The sequence below is a fragment of the Orycteropus afer genome, unplaced genomic scaffold, assembly GCF_000298275.1.
Source record: "Orycteropus afer afer isolate SDZICR_OR568_19922 unplaced genomic scaffold, OryAfe1.0 scaffold00214, whole genome shotgun sequence".
NCBI lineage: Eukaryota > Metazoa > Chordata > Mammalia > Tubulidentata > Orycteropodidae > Orycteropus > Orycteropus afer.
Window position 1 is genome coordinate 106871 of NW_006921801.1, and position 23220 is coordinate 130090.

Here is a 23220-nt window from a genome sequence, read left to right on the forward strand (position 1 = left end):
TCCTCCCTCTCCTATTTCTGTTTTGTGTCTCCATTAACATCAATACACAATTTATATTTGATAAGTTTACTTTGTACTTATTTCTTACAAACTTGATGTATTGTTTTTGGGACTTAATTATTGAGTTTATTCCTTGAAAATGTCATATACTTGGCCCTTATGATTGCCTGTGTTGTTTCACTTTTTGGAGATCTCTCTCTCTCTTATTATGTATTTATTTTTCCCATGTATAAACCCTCTGAAAAAAACAGAACCCACTGCCATCAAGTCGATTCCAGCCCATAGTGACCATATGGGACAGAGTAGAACTGCCCCACAGGGTTTCCAAGTCTGTAAATCTTTATGGAAGCTGATTGCCTCAACTTTCTCCTCTGGAGCAGCTGTTGGTTTCAAACCCCCAACCTTTTGGTTAGCAGCAAAATGCTTTACCCACAGTGCCACCAGAGCTCCTCTTCCCATGTATAGATATATTTATTTAATGTTCTCACCTTTACATTTGGAGTACTCCCTTGAGTCATACTTGTAAATCTATTACACTCACTGCCATTGAGTCAATTTCAACTCCTAACAACCCCTCCTTGGGCTTCTGAGGCAGTATCACTACAGAAGTAGATTGCCCAGTCTTCCTTCCAAGGAGTGGCTGGTGGGTTTGAACCACCAGCCCTCTGGCTAGCAGTCAAATGCCTTAAGCACTATGCCACCAGAGCTCCTAAAGCTAGCTAGTAGGGTACTGGCAAATTCTCAGAGCTTCTGTTTGGGGCTGTCTTGATTTTGCCCTTGTTTTTGAATTACAATTTTGCTGGGTAAAGAATTTTTGGTTAGCAATTGTTGTCGATCCATATTTTATATGTGTCACTCCATTTTCTTCTGGCTTCTAGAGTTTCTGGGGAGAAATCTGTACTATTCTTATGAAAGACCCTTCGCATGTTATACTGTGTTTTACCCTTGCTGCTTTTTCTCCTTGTTCCTGGTTTTCAAGAATTTTATTAGGATATGACACAGGGTTGATCTTTTTGTACTTCTAATTGGGTTTTTTGTAGCCTCCTGTGTTTGCAAGCTTGGTTCTCTGTTCAGGTATGGGAAATTTTCTCTGATTATATCTTGGAAAATTGTTTCTGTACCTCTATTGTTGTCATTGCACTCTGGGATTCCAGCAATTCTAATGTTAGATTTCTTAACCAAATCCCATATTTCCATTTGGATTTGTTTGCTTTTCTTTGTTCTTTTCTCTTGATATTGATAAGGTCAGTTATTTTGTCTTCTAGTTCATTTATTCTATCTTCTGTTTGTTTGACTCTATTGCTAAATATTTCTCTTGCTTTTTCTAATTCAGTTGCTTTATTCTTCACTTCCAGTAGTTCTCTATTTAATGTTTTCAATTTCCATGTTGAGTCTCTCATTTTGTTCCTCCATTTGTTTCCTGATTTCCACTAATTTCCTTTCTGTGTGCTTTTTGCTTTCTTTAAACATATTTAGCACCATTGTCAGAAAATGTTCAACTCTTTCCATTAGTCTGGCCTCCATAGGAGAAATTTCTTCTTCATACTTTGCTTTTGATTGGTCCTTCTCTTGTGATTTTGTGTGTTTTTCTTTTTGTTGTTGTTGTTGAATTTGGGCCATTTTGTTATTTTATTTATTTATTTATTAAAACTTTACATTTTATATTGTGGTTTCTGCAGGAAATTTTTCTGATTGGGTGCCCTGGTGGCTCTCACTGGCCAAGTGCCTGGCTACCAACCAAATGACCTGGACCTGCACTCACCAGCCACTCCATTGGGAAAAGATGCAACAGCCTGCCTCCACAAAGACACAACTCTGGGAACCTCAAGGCAGCTCCACTTTGCCCCACAGGGTCACTAGGAATCAGAATCAACCAAGCAGCAGTGGATTTGTTATTTTCTCCTAAGAACCACTAGAGGACACTCTTATCCTTAGGTATTTTTCAGTCCTGATTCAGGAGTTCTGGATGCTTGATCTCTGCAACACTCCTTTCTAGTTTAGGTGATTACAGATGCTAACTTAAGTGGCAGCACTTAGTTTTCCTGTGCTGAAGGTAAGGGGTTCTTGATGTATTTCTGTAATGGGCACCTCTGCCTACGCTCTCCCACAGTGTCCCACATGGGCAGGGAGTGAACTGTTTCCCTCTATGTTGTCCATTCCTCTGAAGTACTCCCCTTGCCCTGTTGCCCTTGCATTTCCTCCTGGTCCTAGTGCCCACCTGTCTCAGGCCTCAGTGAGATTAACAGCACTCTCTTGCAGTACCATGGTCTTCCTCTTCCCTCTCCTACTTGTGCAGCTCAAGATCTCCTACAGCTAATCTGACCTCCTTTAAAAATTAGGCTGCAGCTTCTTTTCTGTGTTCCATGTTTGTGATGTTGCCCAACCCCATCTCAAAATGGCTGCAATGAGTGAGTGCTTCAGTTGTTAGTGGGTGGGTTCTCCCAGATTCTGTGCCATCCCTGCTCCCCCTCTCCCCCATTCTGGACTTACCTCAATTCTCCAACACCTCAGCTGCTATGGTAGTTAAGGTTGTGTGTCAACTTGACTGAGTCATGGTTTTGAGTGGCATGGCAGTTGTACATAGTGATTCCTCATGATGAGATTGGATGTGGTGTAATCCACTCCATGGTGGGATCTGCTGCGAGCAGCTAAGTAGTTGCCTTTGGGGTGTGGCCTGCTCCCAGTATATATGCAGATGATTTGAGAAAGATCTCTAGCTTTCTGGCACATTTTGCTCCTGCATTTGGCCAAGGCTTCATCTCGGCCAGTGGCCTGCCATGCTGCCTGCTGATCTTGGGATTGTTCCTGGACTTGAGCCAGTGGTCTGCCATGTTGCCTGTTGATAGGATTGCGCCATTTTACCATCGATCTTGGGTTCGTCAGCCTCAGCATCCAGCAACTGCATGAGTCAGAAGCAGCATCTAACTTGTTCCAGTGGACCTGGAACAAGAGGCAGAGCTACAACCCAAGGTCAAGGGGCTTCACCCAGCCCCTAGAGCTGGCACTCTGAATTCAGACTTCTAGCCTCCAGAACTGTAAGAGAATAAGTTCTTGTTTGTTAAGGCCATCCACTTGTGTTATTTCTGTTCTAGTAGCACTGGAGAACCAAGACAGCTTCTGTCTGAAGTTCTGAGATCTCAGTCAGTCCTTGTTTTTTCATTGTTCAGTGGTTAGTTGTCATCCTGCTCCGTCCTCCCATAAGGTTTTCATTGTCTAATTTCCAGAAGTACATCACCAGGCCTTTATTCCTAGTCTGTTCTAGTCTTGAAGCTCTACTGAAACTTGTCCATTATGAGTGGTCCTGCTTATATTTGAAATACTGGTGGTATAACTTCCAGCATCATAACAAATCATCACAGTGTGATAATCTGACTAATGGCTGGTGGGCCCTATTAATTTAAAATGTTAATTTTAGTTTATTTAACTTAGTTAAAGGAAACTAGGTAAAGATATATGGGTATTTTCTGTACTATTTTCACAACTTTTTAAAAAATTTTTTTATTGTAATTTGGGTAAAAGTTGACAGAGCAAATTTACTTTCCACACAGCAGCTTACATACACTTTGTCTCATGACATTGACTACAATTTACCACAATGTAACAGCTCCCCTCCCATTTCCTCTCCATAGTTACCTCTTCCCTGTGTCCTTCCCTCCATGCACTCCTGCCCCCTGAGCTGTCTCCCTGTGCATACACAGCCCTTCTTTCTCCAACGACTGATCTCTCCAAGGAGTGTATCTACCTCAGGTAAATGTTCAGCTCATATGCCTGTTTGGCTGAAAGCCACAGAAATGGGTTCAATTCCAGACCTGAAGGGCAGCTAGGGGCCATAGTCTCAGTGGTTCCACCAGGCTCTATCAGACTAGCAAATCTGGTCCCTTTTTTTTTTTTTTTTATGATTTTGAGTTCTGTTCCACATTTTTCTCCCTCTCTATTCAGGATCTCTTACATAGATTCACCTCTGAGTGGTTGACAGTGGCAGCTGGGCACCATCTAGCTCTTCTGGTCTCATAGTCATATAGGCTGAGGATCACATGGTGTACCAGTTGCGAGGACCAATTGTTTCCATGGGTCATTGGTTTTCTTCATTCTTCTTTGCTCTGGATGAGGAGAGTCCTATTGTTGCATCTAGATGGCCGCTCGCACACTTTTAAGATCCCAGTCATTACTCGTCAAAGTAGGATGTGGAACAATATTTTGTGTAGTATTGAGCTTGATGTCCCCTGCAACTATGGTCCTGAGCCCACAGGTCCAACTACTTTCTCCCCTGGCTCTCACTTCTTTAGGATATATGCTTAGTAGTGGGATTGCTGGGTCAAATGGTATTTCTAATTCCAACTTTTTAAGGAATTGCCATACTGCTTTCCACAGTGGTTGTATCATTTGACAGTCCCACCAGCAGTGTATGAGAGTCCCAATCTCTCTGCATCCTCACCAGTTTTTGTTATTTTCTGTCTTGTTGAACTTTGCTACTAGTGCTGGGTCCAGATGGTATCTCATTGTTGTTTTGATTTGCATCTCTCTAATGCTTCATGATCACATCTTCACAACTTTTCTATAAACCTAAATATATTCCAAAATAAAAAGTTTGTCATAGAGGTTAAACCAACTTTTTTCTAAAGTCTCCTCCTCCAACCCTAGCTGTAAGAAGCCAGTTCAGAGATTTTGCAATCAACACTTCTCACTTTTTTCATTTTGGCACAGGGTGCATCTGACAAAATTGGTACCAGTCATATTCTCTCTGTACTTCCAGTGCTTGGGATCTATGGGCTATCACTGTATCCTTCCAATAAATTCTCTCTCTTTTTCTTAAACAAATTTGAGTGGCTTCTGTTGTTTGCAATGAAGTGATATCATCCTCTCTGGGACATCACAGGATCCAGATGGTATTGTTACAACTTAATTTGAGGGGGAAAAACATATTTATTTTCAATAAAATAAAATATTTTCAATTAATATTTTGTGCATGCCAAGTAACAAAAATAGAGCCATGAACCAGAATTAATGTTGGCTTTGTCCCCTGTGCAGCCCTCTCTCCCTTCATGCTTATCTTTGTTTTCTCTTGAAAAATGACCTACAGAGAGTAACTTACCTTCCACAATTCTTTGAGTTTGTAGATACATAAATGAAAATGATGAACTTCAGAATTTCAGCTTTGAGATTTAACCAATGTTCCCTAAAATACAATTGCCCCACACACAGGAACTGAAAAATTAGCAAAACTCTATTAGGAGCCCTGGTGGTGCAGTGGTTAAAGCCCTTGGCCCCTAACCAAAAGGTTGGTGATTCAAACCCATCAGCCACTCTGCAGGAGAAAGATGTGTTAGTCTGTTTCCATAAAGATTTACACCTTGGACAACTTATGGGGCAGTTCTAGTCTGACCTATAGGATCGCTATGAGTTGGAATCAACTTGATGCCAGTGGGTTTGATTTTTGGTCTATGGCTCCATTATAGGAGATGATACAAAACCAAAAAAATAAACCTGTTGCCATCGAGTAGACTCTGACTTATTGATCCATGTGTCACATAAAACTGCTCCATAAATATTTCTTGGCTGTAATCTTCATGGAAGCAGATCACCAGGTCTTTCTTCTACAGAAACTTTGGTTGATTTGAACGTTTAGGCAGTAGTCTAGCTAGCATACACTGTCTGCACCACCTAGGCCCCTGGGAGATGTGCCAATCTGACAAATCTGTTAATTCATCAGAATTCTTTTAAGGAACTCTGAACTGAAACTGTATCAAGATGCTGACACTAAAATTAGAAAAGAAGCAGACTTTAAACTAAAAAAAAAAAAAAAAAAAATGGGGGAAACTGACAAGATTAGACAAGCTTGGATGGACTGCTAGAATTCAGAAACAAATCTGATGGTCCAATTGAAGAAGAGTGATGGCTCATTTTAAGCCTAGAGATGACATGTACCTTATTTACATTATTAGCAAGCTATCCAATCCCCTTGGTAGGTCACAGGCACCTTACATTTGCATAGTTCCACCCAATCATCTGGTGGGAGTCACAAATACCATGGCTAGAAGAACCATATTAGGTAATTCACTGTATCACAAAGTGATAAATTGAATATTTCGCAGCAAGTAAAGTTGAACAACATAGAAGGAGATTAAGGGATAGGATATAATATCTCACATAGTACCACTAAACTGGGCAACTTAAGAGTTATAGACTCCTGGCTCCTGAGAGTTATAGGACTCTACTCTGGTCTTCCTCTTGCCACATCTTAAGTGAGGAAACTTTGGGTCCAAGAGGCTCTACTCATGCAGAGCCCATTCCGCCTTCATTCTAGACCATATTCCAGGTATCATGGAATCAAGGGTGCCCCGGAGCTCACTTCCAGGGTCAATGCAGGCATCTTCTTCAGGTCCACCCACCCAAGGGCCAACTTTACCCTTGGGCATACACCTCCCCAGACACAAGGGGTGACTGTCTAGGAAGGAACGTGTACAGAGCTTGGTCATGAGGAACTGGATAGTCCACATTTACACAAGTCTCCCCACGGTACAAGACTAAGCCAAGGGCAGATGGAAGAGAAGGAAGGAAAGATCTGGAGTGAGGACTTCCAACTACATTCTTGCTCTGTCTGGTGCTCACGAAAGTTAGGGTCAGGCCTGTTCTCAGGTACCTGTCCAAAAGAAAGTGGAGGCAAGTACATAAGAAAGGTTCAATAGTAGATTTTTGTTGTGAGGGACTTTATGAAAACAGAAAAGGAACACTTTTGATTCATGTGGTTTCTCCATTGCTTGGGGTGAGAAGGGCGGAAGGTCAGGGTGGGGAAGTAGTCAGAGATGAGTGAAGAAGTTTGGCAATAAGGTATTACTGACCTGCAGTTTCCAGCCTGGAAGAAAACTGTGGTTAAGAGCCCCTCCACTAGGAATCCATGTTATCCAGAATTTAGGCACTGATGAAGTGGGAGCAGCTGATACGCAAAAATCAGCCTGTAGGCTTTGACAAAAAACAACCACAACACACAAGAACCCAGTTGCTGTTGAATGAATTCCAATTTATAGGATTTCATATGCATCAGAGTAGAACTGTGCCCTATAGGGTGTTCAATGGCTAATTTTTCATAACTAGATCTCAAGGCTTTCTTGAGGTGAACTCGAACATGCAACCTATGGTTAGCACACAAGCCCATTAATCATTTGTACCACCCAGGGACTCCAAGTGATCCAGTAAATTACACCTGACCTGTGGGAATTCACTCTGCATTCCAATCCCTAAGCCAGACTCATCAAGGTGAGCTAAAATATTCACAGAAATGAGCAGGCCTGTCTTTTCTAATTTGTGTGTGTGTGTGTGTGTGTGTGTGATTTGGGTGAAAGTTTACAGAGTAAATTCATTTTGTTCCATGATATCGACTGCAATTCCCCACAATGTAAAAGCTCTCTTCCCACTTCCTCCCCATAGTCACCTCTTCCCTGTGTCCTTCCCTCCCACTCACTACCCACCCCCTTGCAAACATTGCCCTTCTGTTCTCCCACAAAAGATCCGCTACAAGTAGTATTATCTACCTGATGTAAATGTTCACTCCATATATGCCTGTTATTGTTTGGCTGGAAGCCACAGAAGTGAGTTCAGTTCTAGTCCTGAAGGGTAACTAGGGGCCATAGTCTCAGGGGTCTCACCAGGCTCTATCAGACCAGCAAACTTTCTTTTTTTTTTTTTATGATTTTGAGTTTTGTTCTACATTGTTCTCCCACTCTATCAAAGGATCTCCTGAACCCAACCCCCTTAGAGTGGTTGACAGTGGTAGCCAGGCACCATCTAGTTCTTCTGGTCTCCTGGTCATGTAGGCTGAGGACCGCATGGTCAACCAGTCCCTTGGACTACTTGTTTCCATGTGTCTTTGGTTTTCTTCATTCTTCTTTGCTCTGGACAAGGAGAGAGCCATCCTGAGCAGGCTTGTCCTAAGAGGTGCTCTTCAGCACAATGACTTTGTTCCTTCCAGTTCAGTCTACAGATCCTCCTGCCTCCCAATTCTCCTCCCCAACCCAAGTGACCTTTCTTATAGAACATAATTGCCTGTATTGTTTGTCAAACTTCATTTAAACATATATACCCATTTTCACAACTCTGGCAATTACAACAATAGGTCACAATTTTGTCAGCTCCATTCTCAGAAACTGGTCACTCATTAATAAACTTTACCAGGGATGGGTGTCTCTGGATGGGCCTTGTGTGTTAACTAAACATGGAAAAGTTAATCGCTAGACAACATATCAACATTTTCTTTCAGGGCGGAGCTTCAGTAAAGAACAATGGTGTGCAGTCGTTCCAAGTTGTGCTCACAAACACAATTCTACATACTTAAAAGGAACTTTTCTTTTGTTTCTTTTCCCTTTCTTTCTTTAATGGTTGCTTAAGCAAATATTATCCGTTGTGGTGTTGACATAGGAAAAGACGAAGTGCTAGAAACCGAATCAAAAGAGAAACAACAGTGCAACAACAGACAGCTTAGTGGTGTGCCTGGTTTGGTTCCTTGGATCAACAGGCTTGCTTTTCACTTCCTCCAGAGGATCCTGCCGTCGTTGGTGTCTGTTCCCTTTTTCTCCACATCTCACGGGACTGGGGCCTCCACTGCTTGGTGAGTCTATTTGCATTCCTCGCGGGTGGCCCCGACCTTCTGTGAATTCTGCGCAGGCCCTTTAGGTGTCCTCACTCCCTCTCAGCCCTTGGCTGCAGTTGAACTTTCTAACCGAAGTCCAACAGCGGCGGGGCTTTGAAAGCCCACCTCCGAGGGGACTAGGAACGTAGCTCCCGCGGACCCTCAGGCTGTGAGCAGCCACCCAGACGCCCGCAGCACTCGTGTCCCTGCCTAGCGCCGCTACTGGAGGTGCCTCGACCCCTCTTCCTCCCATGCCCGCCGGCGCGGCTCGGGACTAGCAGCGCCGCAGCGGAATATGACGCGCCGCGCCTCCCCGGGAGCTGGCTGGCGCTCGCACTTAGAAAGGCCGTGACCCTGCGCCTGAGCCCGCCCCGGGCCGCGCGGGGAAGCAGCAGCCCGCCGTCCGTCGACGCGGACTCTCGGCCCCTAAGAGCACCGGTTGGCGCAAGAGGCACGGGCGCAGTTCGGATGAGGCAGCGGAGCGAACGGCCCGGGCGTTGCGAGAAACTCGAGGCAGAGCCTGCCCTCGGCGGGCCCCGAGAGCCGGAAGGGGGGTCTAGATCTGGGGTCCTCCCCTTTTCCCCTGGGGCTCGGAGCACTCAGGCTTTCAAACCCTCCTCCTCCCAGGTTTAGGCCGGGAGAGGAGGGCGCATCTCTCGGGACCTCACCATGGGCAATGCGTCCAATGACTCTCGGGCCGAGGACTGCGATTCTCGACAATGGCTCCCCTCGGGCGAAAGCCCAGCCATCAGCTCCGTGATGTTCTCGGCCGGGGTGTTGGGGAACCTTATCGCGCTAGGGCTGCTGGCGCGCCGCTGGCGGGGGGACGCGGGGCGCCGCGCCCGCGGTAGGACTACCATCTCTTTGTTCCACGTGCTGGTGACCGAGCTGGTGTTCACCGACCTGCTTGGGACCTGCCTCATAAGCCCCGTGGTGCTGGCGTCGTATGCGCAGAACCAGACCCTGGTGGCGCTGGCGCCCGAGAGCCGCGCGTGCACCTACTTCGCCTTCACCATGACCTTCTTCAGCCTGGCCACGATGCTCATGCTCTTCGCCATGGCCCTGGAGCGCTACCTGTCCATCGGGCATCCCTACTTCTACCAGCGCCGCGTCACGCGCCGCGGGGGCCTGGCCGTGCTGCCTGCCATCTACGCCATCTCGCTGCTTTTCTGCTCCCTGCCGCTTCTCAACTATGGGCAGTACGTCCAGTACTGTCCCGGGACGTGGTGCTTCATCCGGCACGGGGGGACTGCATACCTGCAGCTCTATGCCACCCTGCTCCTGCTCCTCATCGTCGCCGTGCTCGCCTGCAACTTCAGTGTCATCCACAATCTTGTCCTCATGTACCGCCGGGGCAGGAGAAGCCGCTGCGGACCCGTCTTGGGGAGCTGCAGCAGCGGGCCCGGCACCCGAAGGAGAGGGGAAAGGGTGTCCGTGGCTGAGGAGACGGACCACCTCATCCTCCTGGCCATTATGACCATCACCTTCGCTGTCTGCTCCTTGCCCTTCGCAGTAAGTCACTCAGGCTCTACAGCCCAGCTTCTGCAGCCCTCTGACACCTTCCTCTCTGAGCCCCAGCCCTTCTGCTGCCATGCAAACTTTCTGCAACTTACACAAGATGCCCTAATTTATAAAGGTTTATAGCCTTCCTCTCTGGCTTCCTTCCCTAACCCCAGTATATGGGCATCCATATGCTAGTGTTCTGCAGTAAGGCAGTCCCAGTGAAAGGGAGGCTTTGCTCTCCCCTAAGCCAGTCCAGCCCACCACCCAAGAATCAGGAGCTGCTGTACAGTGTTCCTGTTCCACCGTTGGCTAGCCTGGCTCAGTACCTGAGGAGGAGGCCCACCCTTCCACCTTTATATGGTTCTCTTTGTTTCCCCTGCTTACCCTGAGCTGCAGTTTGCCTCCCTGTACCTTCCATCTGCTGGTACTAGTTCTGAGCTTTGCCATCTGTTTCTTCCAGCCAAAGATGTGGGCACCTGTCCCACAGCTTTCCAATTGCCCTTGAGAATGATCCCTGTGAGAGGGGGCCCTTTGGCAGAAGTTCAGAGGATTCATTATTTGTCTTAAAAGTGCAACAAATACCTAGTTTACAGGTTTACCAATTTACCTATGAGTATGTAACTCTTTGATGCCATGAAAATTCACAATATATCCATAATGATCATTAGAGGAAAGGGGATTGTTTGGAGTGATCCTTTCCTAAGCTTTGAGATCCCTACAGAGGTGGCATTTAAACCCTGTTTACAAAATGTTGTCTTGATGTCAGTGTCAGAAATAGATACCGGTGCTCTTTAACTTACAGTCTTAAACTTTGTGAGCATGAAGCCACACCCAGGAATCACCAATCTCCCTACTGCAGGCAAGCATCATTTCCTTATGTCCAAACTGGGGGTGGGGAGGTGGAGCACTGTTAGATGAGGCAAAGGCTGGTGGCTGCCTTCAGAAATGACGTACTTCTAACAGATTACAATCCAATGGTCCTTGTCAGTGATGGGAGAATTAGAGGTGTGTAGGGCTTGCCATGATCTGGCAGGCCAAAAGGTTTCTGGGGTAACCAAATGATGAGAGCCCAAGTTCTGGGCTAAGTGCTGCCTTGGCTTGGGGCTGATTCAGCAGTTAGTTCTATGAAACTATGAGTCTGAGCTTTCTAAGGCATAACTCAAGTCGTAGAGCCTGAGATGTACCCGTGCATGCATTAGCCTCTTACAGAGGACTGGGAGTGAGAGTTTTGGCAAAGTGGTTCCTAATCTTCAGAAGAGCAAGAGTGACCCTGCAGGGAGAACACAGTTAGAACTTCACCGGCTACAACCTTAGGAAGAAGGAAAAGATAGAAGGTGCCTCACATGAGCAGGTCTGACTTGCAGAAACTGGAGAAGCAACTCTATCCAACCTCGGGCCTCCCTTCCTGCTTCTGATTATATCATTCACTCATCCTCAGAGGCTTTTAGAACAGAGGATTCTGAAAAAGCCTGGTTGTGATGCCCCACTCCACTCCACCCCTTCCCCCAAATTAACTCACTTTCTTAGCTATGTGCTTTTCTCCCTGGTCCCTGTTGTTCTCACGCTTCTCCCCCGTCCTTTGTCAGGGCATGAGCTGGTCTGAATCAGTATATTATATTTTGGGGAGAATGAGATATGTAAAAGGTGCCTTACAAAAAGAACTAGAACTGTGGGATATTGTAGTCCATTCCTCCCAAAGCAGGGGAACTTGTGTAGCAGAAATGCTGTGACACAGAAACTAATATAGCTTCTACTCTTTTGTTTTACTGCTTTTTTTAAAAAAACAAAACAAAACAAAAAAAACCTCACTGCCATCTAGTAGATTCTGACTCACGACGACCCCCATTGAGTTTTAGAAGTGGTAAATCTTTATGGAAGTAGATTGCCCATCTTTCTTCAGCTGAGAGGCACCTTCCAGTTAGCTGTCAAAAGTCTTAGGCACTACACCATCAGAGTTCCTTAACAACAACAACAAATCAGCTCTGAGGACTCAGGGCTGTAACTAGGATGCAGATCATATATCTATGAGAGGAAACATTTCAGGCTCCACTGAACAAGTTAGAATTCAACTTGGAGGATATAAACGCATTTCTGAATCGGGGAATACCTATCCTGGACAGGGAAGAATTAGGATGTCAGTTCTTTTGAGTTGTATCTACCATTTGTGATTTTGTATATAAAAATGCCAATCTCCCTACTGCAGGCAAGCATCATTTCCATATGTCCAAACTGGGGGTGGGAGGTAGAGCACTGTTAGATGAGGAGCAGTGTTAGATGAGGCAAAGGCTGGTGGCTGCCTTCAGAAATGCCATATTTCTAACAGAGCACAATCCAATAGAAATACAATGTGAGCCACAAATGTGAACCACGTATGGAATAAGTTAAAAAAAAAGTGAAATTAATTTTAATCATATTCCAAAATAGCAGTTCAAAATATAATCAAGATAGCATAATTATTAATGAGACAGTCCAAGTAATTTTGTTCCTTGTGTCTCAGAAGATACTAGCAATCCACCATTTCTCTGCCTTATTCCTTCCTCAGGATGACAGATCTGTTCCCTATGAGGTATCAGTCTCTTCCACGGCACTCCAGTAGTGGAGGGAGGAGGGAAGCAGGCGATTTAGGAAGCCTCATCAGCATCTTCAGTGTTTTCATTAGTATTTTCAGAAATACTAATGTCAGCCATTGTCCCATGATGTGGGTAGAATCACTGCTTCCTTCAACAGTGCCAATCTGGGGCTTCCAAAGTTTGGGAAGTGAAGCTATCAAAATACGAATTGTCCAACATCCTGTAACAGCAAAGTCAAGCTTAACCTCTTATATCATCATTATCAACATCAAAATGGCTAACAATTTTTAGTGCTAAATTTTACGTAACTCATCTTTATAACCCCGTAAAGTAGGTAGTATTATTATTCCCATTTTACAGGTGAGGCAAATAACTTGCCCTAGGTCCCACATCTAGTAAGTAGTGAAGCCGAGAGTCAAAATTTGAGCATGAAGCCTATGCTCTTAATTAAATACTATCAAAGAGAACGTAGTCATTTGGGGGTGACATTGTGAGAAGATTAATCCAAGATTTCATAACAGAATTTTGAATATATTACAAAAATCTGGACCATTTTGCCCTTAATTTTAACTTGTTAGCTTTAAAAGTAAAATGACAACAACCATTTTTCTCTACGTCATATGAAGGGGCCTGAGCTAGGCCCAACATTCTCTTCATCTTCTCCACAAACCTATGAAACAAAAGTCTGAGACTGAAATTTTAAGAGATTGGCTATTGTAAATGCTAGTCTAAATTAAGAAATAATCACATTATCCTTCTCATAAAATCTTCCATTGGTATATAAAACATTTCTTAAGTGATAAAAATGCATGAGGTGTTTAGGAAATGACATTATCCTGGCTGTCTAATATGAAATCATGCATAGGGCCAACAACATATTCCAAACTGTTTATGCATTAAAGGTTTATTGTATAAATTAAAAAATTCTTTCTTCCTTATGTTAATTAGCTATTGTCATCATTTCATAACTAGAACCGTGCTTTCTTCCTGAAATGAAATAGAACATAGGAAATACATCAGACCTCCATTCTTGCCTCAGCTACAGTTAGTTTTTGTCTTAATTTCTAACCCTCATTAAGCCACTTTCTCACCACTGTACTTACACTTGTGGATAGCTTCTGGTCATTTTAAAATGTTTTCCACATGCCATTAGGATAAAGTACTTATGCATTTTATTCTGTTCTAAAATTTCAAGAGTGAAGCATTGACTCATTCTAAAAATGCCTTTATCTTTAGAAATTCCTTAGGGCTATTAATTTCTAGGTAAATCTGATTAGTGGAAACCTGATCTTTGCAATGCATAACAAACTGAAGTATGTAACACTGGAGTTTCCTATTCATTCCTGGTATGCTTTATATAAAATGTAATGTGAATGGGGTTGAAAAACTGATATGAAATTGGGTGATTATATACATGCAAAAGATCACAATTCTAATAGGGATAAAAGAAAAACCCAGAAATCTCTATGTATAACCACTATGATCTTTGCCTGGTGATAGTTTGAAGTTAATATCCATGAATAACTGGAAGATCCCTTATCACTGATATTCACTTATGTTGGAGTTGAAGATTATTGAAAATGTTTTAGTGTATGTCACCTTCTAAGGGAAAGTTCCTATATGTAATTGTTTTCATTTAACATATTTTCCTTTTCAATTTGACATTATGAAGTGGTGGTTGTGAATGAAGACACAATTACACTAGCTTTTAAAATTTAGATAGCAAGAACCATAGTCCTTTTCCCAAAAGAGAAGTTGTGTACAATAAAGACACCCTTGGTCAAAATCGTTATCACTGCTGTTTCAGTTTATTAAGGACAGGTCCTTGGCTTAAAGAAAAACAGCATTATGGGATGGTATATTGCTTCTTTAATATTTTGAGAACCTATCACAATATTGAGTTAAAAAGAAGAGATAAATAAATAAAACATAAAGATTGTAACAGATTGATCTCCTGAGACATAAAGTGTCAGGAAGATAATCAATGGGTCTCTTTCCACCTCGAGATTTAAGATCCAATTAATCTGCAACTTACTATGCTCAATTCCCATGGCTTCTCCTGTCTTCTATTTTGAAATTTCTGACACCACTTCCCATCCATATCTTGAGTTCATGTCCATTGTGCCTCCACTTATATCACCAAAGTATACCAAGTTCCATTTTTCTGAGACACGTGGCACCTAAAATTGCATCTCTAACAGAAAACCAGATTGAAAAATCTTGCAGCTGGGAAGCATGTATTATGGGAAGGGCCAGGCTATAGGAAAAATGCATTTAGGGGAGGATGAAACTTGCTCTAGACCAAGAATCTTAACCTGAGCCCATGAACAGTGCATGGATCTCTCCAAAATTGTTTCAGAATTTCATGTTTCTATGAGTCCTGGATAAAGGGTTCATGATGTCCATCATTTTTTCAAACGGTTAAGAGATATCACCCTGGAATATGCAGGCCCAGAGCTCTTTTTTCTAGCACTGTTCCCTTGCATCCCCAGAATCACAAGATAGAGAAGACCCTAGTTCTGAAGCCATAGCAGTGCCTCAGTCTTTCCTTCTAAAGGGAAAAAACTCCTGTTTCCCCCACCACATAGCACCTGTGATTGGAGGCGGTTCTTTAAAACATCCTATACTTGGAAGATAGTCTTTCCAAAAAGGGTTGTTGTTGTTTTCTTTTTTTAAACTAATTAATTATGTAGAGCCTGTAGCCAGGACAAGGAGTTCTGGTGATGCAGTGGTTAAGTCACCAAACCCAAAGATCTGATAACCAAAAGGTCAGTGGTTCAAACCCACCAGCCGCTCCACAGAAGAAAGGTGAGGAAGTGTTTCCATAAAGATTTACAGCCTTAGAAACACAATGGAGATCACTTTTAGTCGGAATTGACTTGATGGCTGAGTTTGGTAGCCAGGACATCTTAATGTTTTTGAAAAGGCCTATAAATATAGACCAATTTATGTGTGAATTTAGCTGTGGAAATGTACAAAGGAAAAAGAAAGCCCCAGAGAAAACCAGTTATCCAGTAGTATCCAGTTAGTTATAGCCATGATTTTAAATCTGAACAAGAACAATGATATCTGTGGTAGTTCAGTTTGTGTGTCAACTTGGCTGGGCCTGGTTGAGTGGCTAGGCAGCCGGGTGTAGTATTCCCCATGATGAGACAGGTAATCAACTCCATGGTGGAATCTACTGTGAGCAGCTATGTAGCTGCCTTAGGGATGTGGTCTGCTTCCTGTATATAAGGAGAAGCCTTGGGGATAGTTTCTAGCTTATGGCACACTTGGACTCTGCATGTAGTTGTGTCATTGTTCAGCAGCCTGCTGTGCTCTGCTGACCTTGGGACTTAATGGACTTGAATTAATGGTGTTGTTTGGTAACATCAGGACTGTGCCATTCTGTTTGTCAACCCTGGGCTTGTTAGCCTCAGCAGCCAGTAGCTGCCTGAGTGAAGAGATGCCTCTAACTTCAGTGGGCCAGGAGCAAAAGGCAGAGCTGAATCCCAAGGTCAAGGGGCTTTCACACAGCCCCTCGAGCCTGGCACTTTGAACTCAAGACTTCTAGCCTCTGGAACTGTAAGAGAATAAACTCCTATTTGTTAAGCCCATCTCATTTGTGGTATATTCCTGTCAGAGTGGTACTAGGTAACCAAAACAGTATCCATAAAACTTTGTTGACACCTGTGAAGAGAAGTCTCCTATAGGTACAGAATTCAGTCACTTGTGAATTTCATATGAGACTTTCCAGAATAGGCAGAGTCTATAGTGGTTGGAAGTAAAGCTTTGGAGTCCCACTGCTTGAGTTTAACTCCGCCCAGCTTCTCCATTTACCAGGTATACGCCCTTGGGCATGTTAACTAATCTCCTAAACCTTGGTTTTCTCCTCTCTAAAATGGCAATGATAAAAAAAAAAAAAAAAACAGAAAGCTAAACTCATTGCCGTCAAGTTGGATCCAACTCATAGCAACTCCTCCTTGGGTTTCCAAGGCAGTATCACTACAGAAGTAGATTGATTGCCCAGTCTACCTTCCGAGGAGTGGTTGGTGGGTTTGAACCACCAGCCTTCTGGTTAGCAATCAAATGCCTTAGGCACTATGCCACTTCACAATTTGTGTAAACATTAAACAGAATGTTACTAGCAATTTTGTTAGCACCATGCCTCACACACAATAGGTGTTCAATAAATATGAACTGCTAGCCCCATAGTGATACTGCCCCGGAAACCCAAGGAGGGGTCACTATGAGTCGGGTCCGACTCGACGGCACATAACAACAACAACAACAACAGCCCCATAGAATACAATTTCCAAGAGGAAATCAGATTTTCTATTAATGACCAGGAATTAAATTCTAGAAGCTCAAAGTCAGTTGATTGGCCAGGGATAAGTAGGTATCTTGTATTTGAATGTGATAAATAATAATTTTAAACAAGTTCAGGCTTTAGGTAAGGCTCTACCGTAGTGATTCTCTGCCTTAGTCACATACTCCATTCACCTAGGGGACTTTTAAAAACCCTGATGTCTGGGTCACAACCCAGACTAATTAAATCAGAGTCTGCGGGAGGGACCAACACTTTAGAACTTTTTTAAAAGCTCCTCAGGTGATTTAAATGAGTAACTAAGTTCGTATTTGTTCTAAAATTCTGAACCTACTATGTAGTTCCATTGAAATTTTTTTTTTTTTTTTTTAAAAAGCAGCTCAAGTAAACAATACTCGGTCAGTGCCATGGTGAGAGGCTGCAAGGTTTCTACAGAAGACAGTGTGAAAATAACACTAATTCTTATCTGTGCTGCTTTGTAGGTGTCCCAGCAAGCTCTATGTTCTTAGCAAAGCCCAGTAGAGAGAGTCTGCCTCATGGAATTTCAACCCACTTTGACTCATTTAGATTAGCACTTGGTTGCTTCTCTCACAGCGAATATATTAGTAGTGTATACAAAAAGAAGTATACATTACACCAACCCCTGAAACTGAATTCCACAATATCACAGAAACATTACTAATTTATTGATTGATGTCCCTTGAAGGAGCTCTGGTGGTGTAGTGGTTAAGGCATTTGACTGCTAACCAGAAGGTCAGTGGTTTGACTCCACCAGATGCTCCTCAGAAGAAAGATGTGGAAGTCTGCTTCTGTAAGATTTACAGCCTTGGAAACCCAATGGAGATCTCTATCAGTCGGAATCGACTTGATGGCAGTGAGTTTGTTTGGTTTGGTTTTATATCCCTTGTGTCAGCTTTATGAAAAGCCCAGGATCCACAAAATCAAAAATGGTGAACCCTAGACAAAAGACAAGAACCAAAGGAAAACAAGGAGAGACAGGAGAAAATAAAAAACTTACATCAAAGAAAGCTTACATCAAGAACTTCAAGGATCACTGAAGTATTCTTTTTACCAAGTGTAGGAATTGTCTTTAGAAAATATTGGGCATCTCCAGAAATGCAAATTTTAAGCAATTCTAACAATTACCCAGCATTTAGATGAAAAGGAAAGGAAATAAATAGTACAGAATTGCTTCATCCTCTAAAACAATTTTTCACTTCTCATTATTTTGTCACGTTCTAAAGATACCAGGAACTATAGCGTGAGTTACTTTTCACTAAAAGTCTGACTCATCTTCATGTGTGAAGCTGTAACACCGGAAGGCTGAGCCGTCTCTGTGCTGCCCATCTTGGCTGGCCAATTCATTGTGATTACACGGCTTGACTAAACTAGATTATAAACTAAGCTACAAACGTTTCCACAACAGAGTGCTCTGTTTATTTGTATATACATACATATTTATGTAGGAGCTCTGGTAGCATAGTGCCTAAGGCACTTGACTGCTAACCAGAAGGCTGGCGGTTCAAACCCACCAGCCACTCCTCGGAAGGAAGGTTGGGCAATCCTACTTCCGTAGTGATACTGCCTCGGAAACCCAAGGAGGGGTCGCTATGAGTCGGGGGCGACTCGATGGCAAATAACAACAACAACAACAACATATTTATGTACATATAAATGTGTCTATATATAATATAGACATGTATACACATTGATTTGTGTATATGGGAGCGCTGGGGGTGCAACAGTTAATTGTTAGGCTGCTAATGGAAAGGTTGGTGGTTTGAACTCACCCAGTGACTCTGAAGGGGAAAGACCTAGCAATCTGCTCCTGAAAAAATTACAGTGTAGAAAACCCTATGGGACAATTCTGTCACATGGGGTCACTATGAGTTAGAATCTACGAACAACAATAGGTAAAACATATGTATTAATATATGTTAAATATATTTATCACTGCATATATATGTATATGTATATGTGTATATATGTGTATGTAGGGGCAGGCTGGGTAAGGGAGCTGGGTGCGCAGGGCAGGCAGGCGTTTGGAGCACCCAGAGCAGGCCGGGAAATGAGCTGGGCACACAGGGAAGGCAGATGTTGGAGCACCCGGGGGAAGCTGGGAAGTGAGCTAAGTGGTTTGGAACAACTAAGGGAGACATTTTGTCAGTTTGTCATACTGTGGTGGCTTGTGTGTTGCTATGAGGCTGGAGGCTATGCCACCAGTGTTTCAAATGCCAGCAGGTTTACCCATGGCAGACAGTTTCCAGACTAAGACAGACTCAGAAGAAGGAAGAGGCCACCCACTTGTCAAAGTGTTGTTGTTTTTGTTGTTACGTGTCATGGAGTCGGACCCAACTCATAGTGACCCCTCCTTGGGTTTCCGAGGCACTATCACTACGGAAGTAGATTGCCCAACCTTCCTTCCAAGGAGTGGCTGGTGGGTTTGAACCACCAGCCTCCTGGTTAGCAGTCATTAGTTAGTAGTACCCTAGGCACTACACTACCAGAGCTCCCACTTGTCAAAGTAGTAATTAATATATTTTCATCTATCAGACTTATGTACACAATTTTTCTAACCTCTAAGACCACTCCTTAAATACACCATGTAAGTTCTAGAGAGAAAGAGCGCTCTGGTGGTGTACTGGTTAAGGTATTTGGCTGCTAACCAGATGGTCAGTGGTTTGAACCTACCAGCCACTCTGTAGAAGAAAAATTAGGCAGTCTGCTTCCGTAAAGATTTATAGCCTTGGAAACACAGTGGAGGTCACTATGAGTCACAATCAACTCAATGGCAAATGAATTTTTTTGTTTTATGAAGTACTCTATATTTCTCATTGAAAGTAGCTTAGCTACAAGAAGACTATTGCTCTATTGTCTGTCCTCATCTAACTTTCCTTTTCTCTCTATAATCTGGGAACTCCACTATCAATTCCTCTTTTTCCTTACTCATCTGCCAAGTCTTTTTCTCCATTCCCTATGCCAAGATTCTCTGGCATAAACACCTGTGGCTGCCAGCCTTCCTGCTATTGTCCTAACATAAGCAACCAGAAGATGGCTACTCTGCTCCCTCTGTGCAATTCACTTTGTACATTCAGATGCCAGACGCCTGCAGAGTAGGTAAATAAACGATTCCTTCTTCTGGAGAAGAAGAGTGGAAGAAAGAAGAAATAGCTCCCTAATTCACAGATTACCATTGGTAAGAAAGTCCCTGGAGCATCATCAAGAAATAGTTTTAAATAAGGAGCCCTTGTGGGAGCTCTGGTGGCGTAGTGCCTAAAGGCATTTGACTGCTAACCAGAAGGCTAGCGGTTCAAACCCACCAACCATTCCTCAGTAGGAAGGTTGGGCAATCTACTTCCCTAGAGATAGTGCCTCAGAAACCCAAGGAGGGGTCGCTGTGAGTCGGATCTGACTTGACAGCAGTGTGTTGCATTATGTTGTTATAGCACAGTGGTTAAAGCACATGGCTGCTAACTGAAAGATCAGCAGTTCAAACCCACCAGTCACTCTACAGAAGATGTGGTAGTGTGCTTCCATAAAGATTTACAGCCTTGGAAACTCTCCAAGGCAGTTCTACCCCATCCTATAGGATCACTATAAATTGGAATCAACTTGACAGAAGTGGGTTTGGTTTTAAATGACTGTATATGATTTATATTCATTTTCCTCTTTTCTGTAAGTTACATGGAAATGTTAGACAGAATTGAGCATGGATTGTTCCATTCCTTTCAATCTGGCCAAGAAATCCTGTTATTTCCTAAATATCTAAAGACTCAGCTCAAATATTGTCTACCAGTCTGAATGTATTGATCAATGTGAAGATGTGTTAGTTTTCTGATGTTTAGGACATTGTTCTTTGCTCTGATACAAGTGGCTTGGATGCAGCAGACAGTGAGCAATGCATTAGCATCAAGAGAGGGGGGATCTGTCCCCTGACTCCAGCACTAACTAGCACTGGGAACTTGGGCAAGTCACCTAACATCTCTGTGCCTCAGTGTCCCCAGTTCTGGTTATCTAGTGCTGCTCTGATGAGAAATATACCACAAATGGGATGGACTTAACAAACAGGAGTTTATTCTTACAATTTGGAGGTGTTAAGTCCAAGTTCAAAGTGCCAGGCTCTAGGGGCTGAGTGAAAGCCCTTCAACCTTGGGGTCCAGCTCTGCCTCCTGCTCCCGGCCCACTGAAGCTAGAGGCGTTTCTTCACTCAGACAGCTGCTGGCTGCTGAGGCTGGAAGCCCCAAGGTTGACAGGTAAAAAGGCACAGTCCCGATGTTACCAGACCACACAGCAGGCCCAAAGCTGTATATAGAGTCAGGATTTAAACCAGATAATCCAATAGCAAGAACCTGTACTCCCACTGACTGTGCTGTGTTGCTTCCGCTATCTCAATGAATTATGATAATTATATCAGATGTTATTATTAACCTTCCTGAAGTTCACTTCCTGATGTGTTAAAAGGAGACAATACTGTTTCAGAGCTTTTGTAAGGACTAGGAATAAAGCAGATACAATGCCCAGTACAATTCATGATAAACAAAAAACAAACCCGCTGCTGTCGAGTCGGATCCGACTCACAGCGACCCCTCCTTGGATTTCTGAGGCAGTATCTCTATGGAAGTAGATTGCCCAACTTCCTTCTGAATATATATATATATGATTATAATTAGTGTAGCTCCTAATATTATCATTATTATTATTGATATTATTAAAATAATTTTATTAGGTGTCAAGAAGTTTATTCATCTTCCTCCTTTCTCAATGAAAAGACTGGAACATTGTGTATGATGTTAATGTTAATCATAAGCCACAGAAAACATCCTTCCATGAGTTCAAGAAAAAAAATTCATTATGTTACAATTTACATATAGAAGAGTGAGATTTTACTCCCCATCTTCACCATCCCCACCACACAGAAAAGTTTCACTTTTAAATCTGAAGAAATGGCATGATATAATCTATGCTTGTCCACCGCTGTAAGACTAACATCGTTTTTCCTCGTTGTTTCTTTCAGATTTTTGCATACATGAATGAAACCTCTTCCCGAAAGGAAAAATGGGACCTCCAAGCCCTTAGATTTTTATCAATTAATCCAATAATTGACCCTTGGGTCTTTGTCATCCTTAGGCCTCCTGTTCTGAGACTAATGCGTTCAGTTCTCTGTTGTCGGGTTTCATTAAAAACACAAGAAACGGCACAAACTTCCTGTTCTACACAGTCAAATTCCAGTAAACAGGCTGACCTTTGTGGACAGTAATTAAGAAGTGCTTAGATACCAGCATCTGGAAGATCATTTTAAAATGATTCCTTGGAGAAATGAAAAAAATAGTGTATAAACAGAATGAAACTACCCTAATAAAATGGAGTAAACAAACATTTAAAAAGTGGTTTGGAATATAGATGTGTTGACAAGGCACTTTGTAGAAGGTGTTAGAAAGGATCTATAAAATCTACCTTTAGTAAACATGGTTCATGGCTTTTAGAAGAACAGCCAACTGTGTTTAAGATCCAGTTGCCTTAGATAAAGCTTTCCTGGTGAATGGGAAAGTGTGTGGTTTTGCAATTTGTTTAAAACTCTAAATAGTTACTAATTCTTCTATTTTAATCTTCTGTGCTCCTACATTATAAACTTCTATGCTACTACATTGTATGGATACAGTCAAATCAGATAAAACTTTATATTTTTTTAGAAAGTCAATATGTGGATGCAACCAGCCTATTGTCCTGCGATGGCTTAATGATTCCTTTATTTGGAGAATGAAGTTGAAAATTATAAGTACTTTCTATTGTAATGTCTGTGTATGTGGGAGCACACTCTTGTCACTACAGTACTATTCTTAGAAGAGTGGACTCGCTTGGTTACTGTCGTGTCAGCTTTGTTTGCTATCCCTCCAGGAGCTACATGTGAAATTGTCAGGCTATTTATTTTATAATACCCAGTTGTGCTAACAGTAATCAAGAAAATATATGAGATTTTCCTCTCAACAAGAAATAACAGAAAGGTTATTAAAAGAGTAAATTCTGACTAATGTTCTTAATTCTTTTACCAAGGGAGGATATATATGAATATGTCTGAAGCCAAATTTGGGGTTAAACACTGAAAAACTAGAACTCTTTTAATACTGATGTTGGGGTCATGGCTAACATATATATTTTATGCAATGACTATGTTGTAGCAAAATTCATCTGTCTATATTTTTACTTAGGGAACACAGTTT

The 23220-nt window shown here is 42.6% G+C and overlaps 1 protein-coding gene across 1 annotated transcript; it reads left to right on the forward strand.

Moving 5' to 3' along the window:
• The first annotated feature begins 9292 nt into the window (after positions 1-9292).
• On the forward strand, positions 9293-22259 carry PTGER2 (prostaglandin E receptor 2). The gene is made up of 2 exons (XM_007948331.2): positions 9293-10135; positions 22017-22259. Exons 1-2 carry the CDS (start codon positions 9293-9295, stop codon positions 22257-22259), a joined length of 1086 nt encoding a protein of 361 aa, XP_007946522.1.
• The last annotated feature ends 961 nt before the right edge of the window (positions 22260-23220 follow it).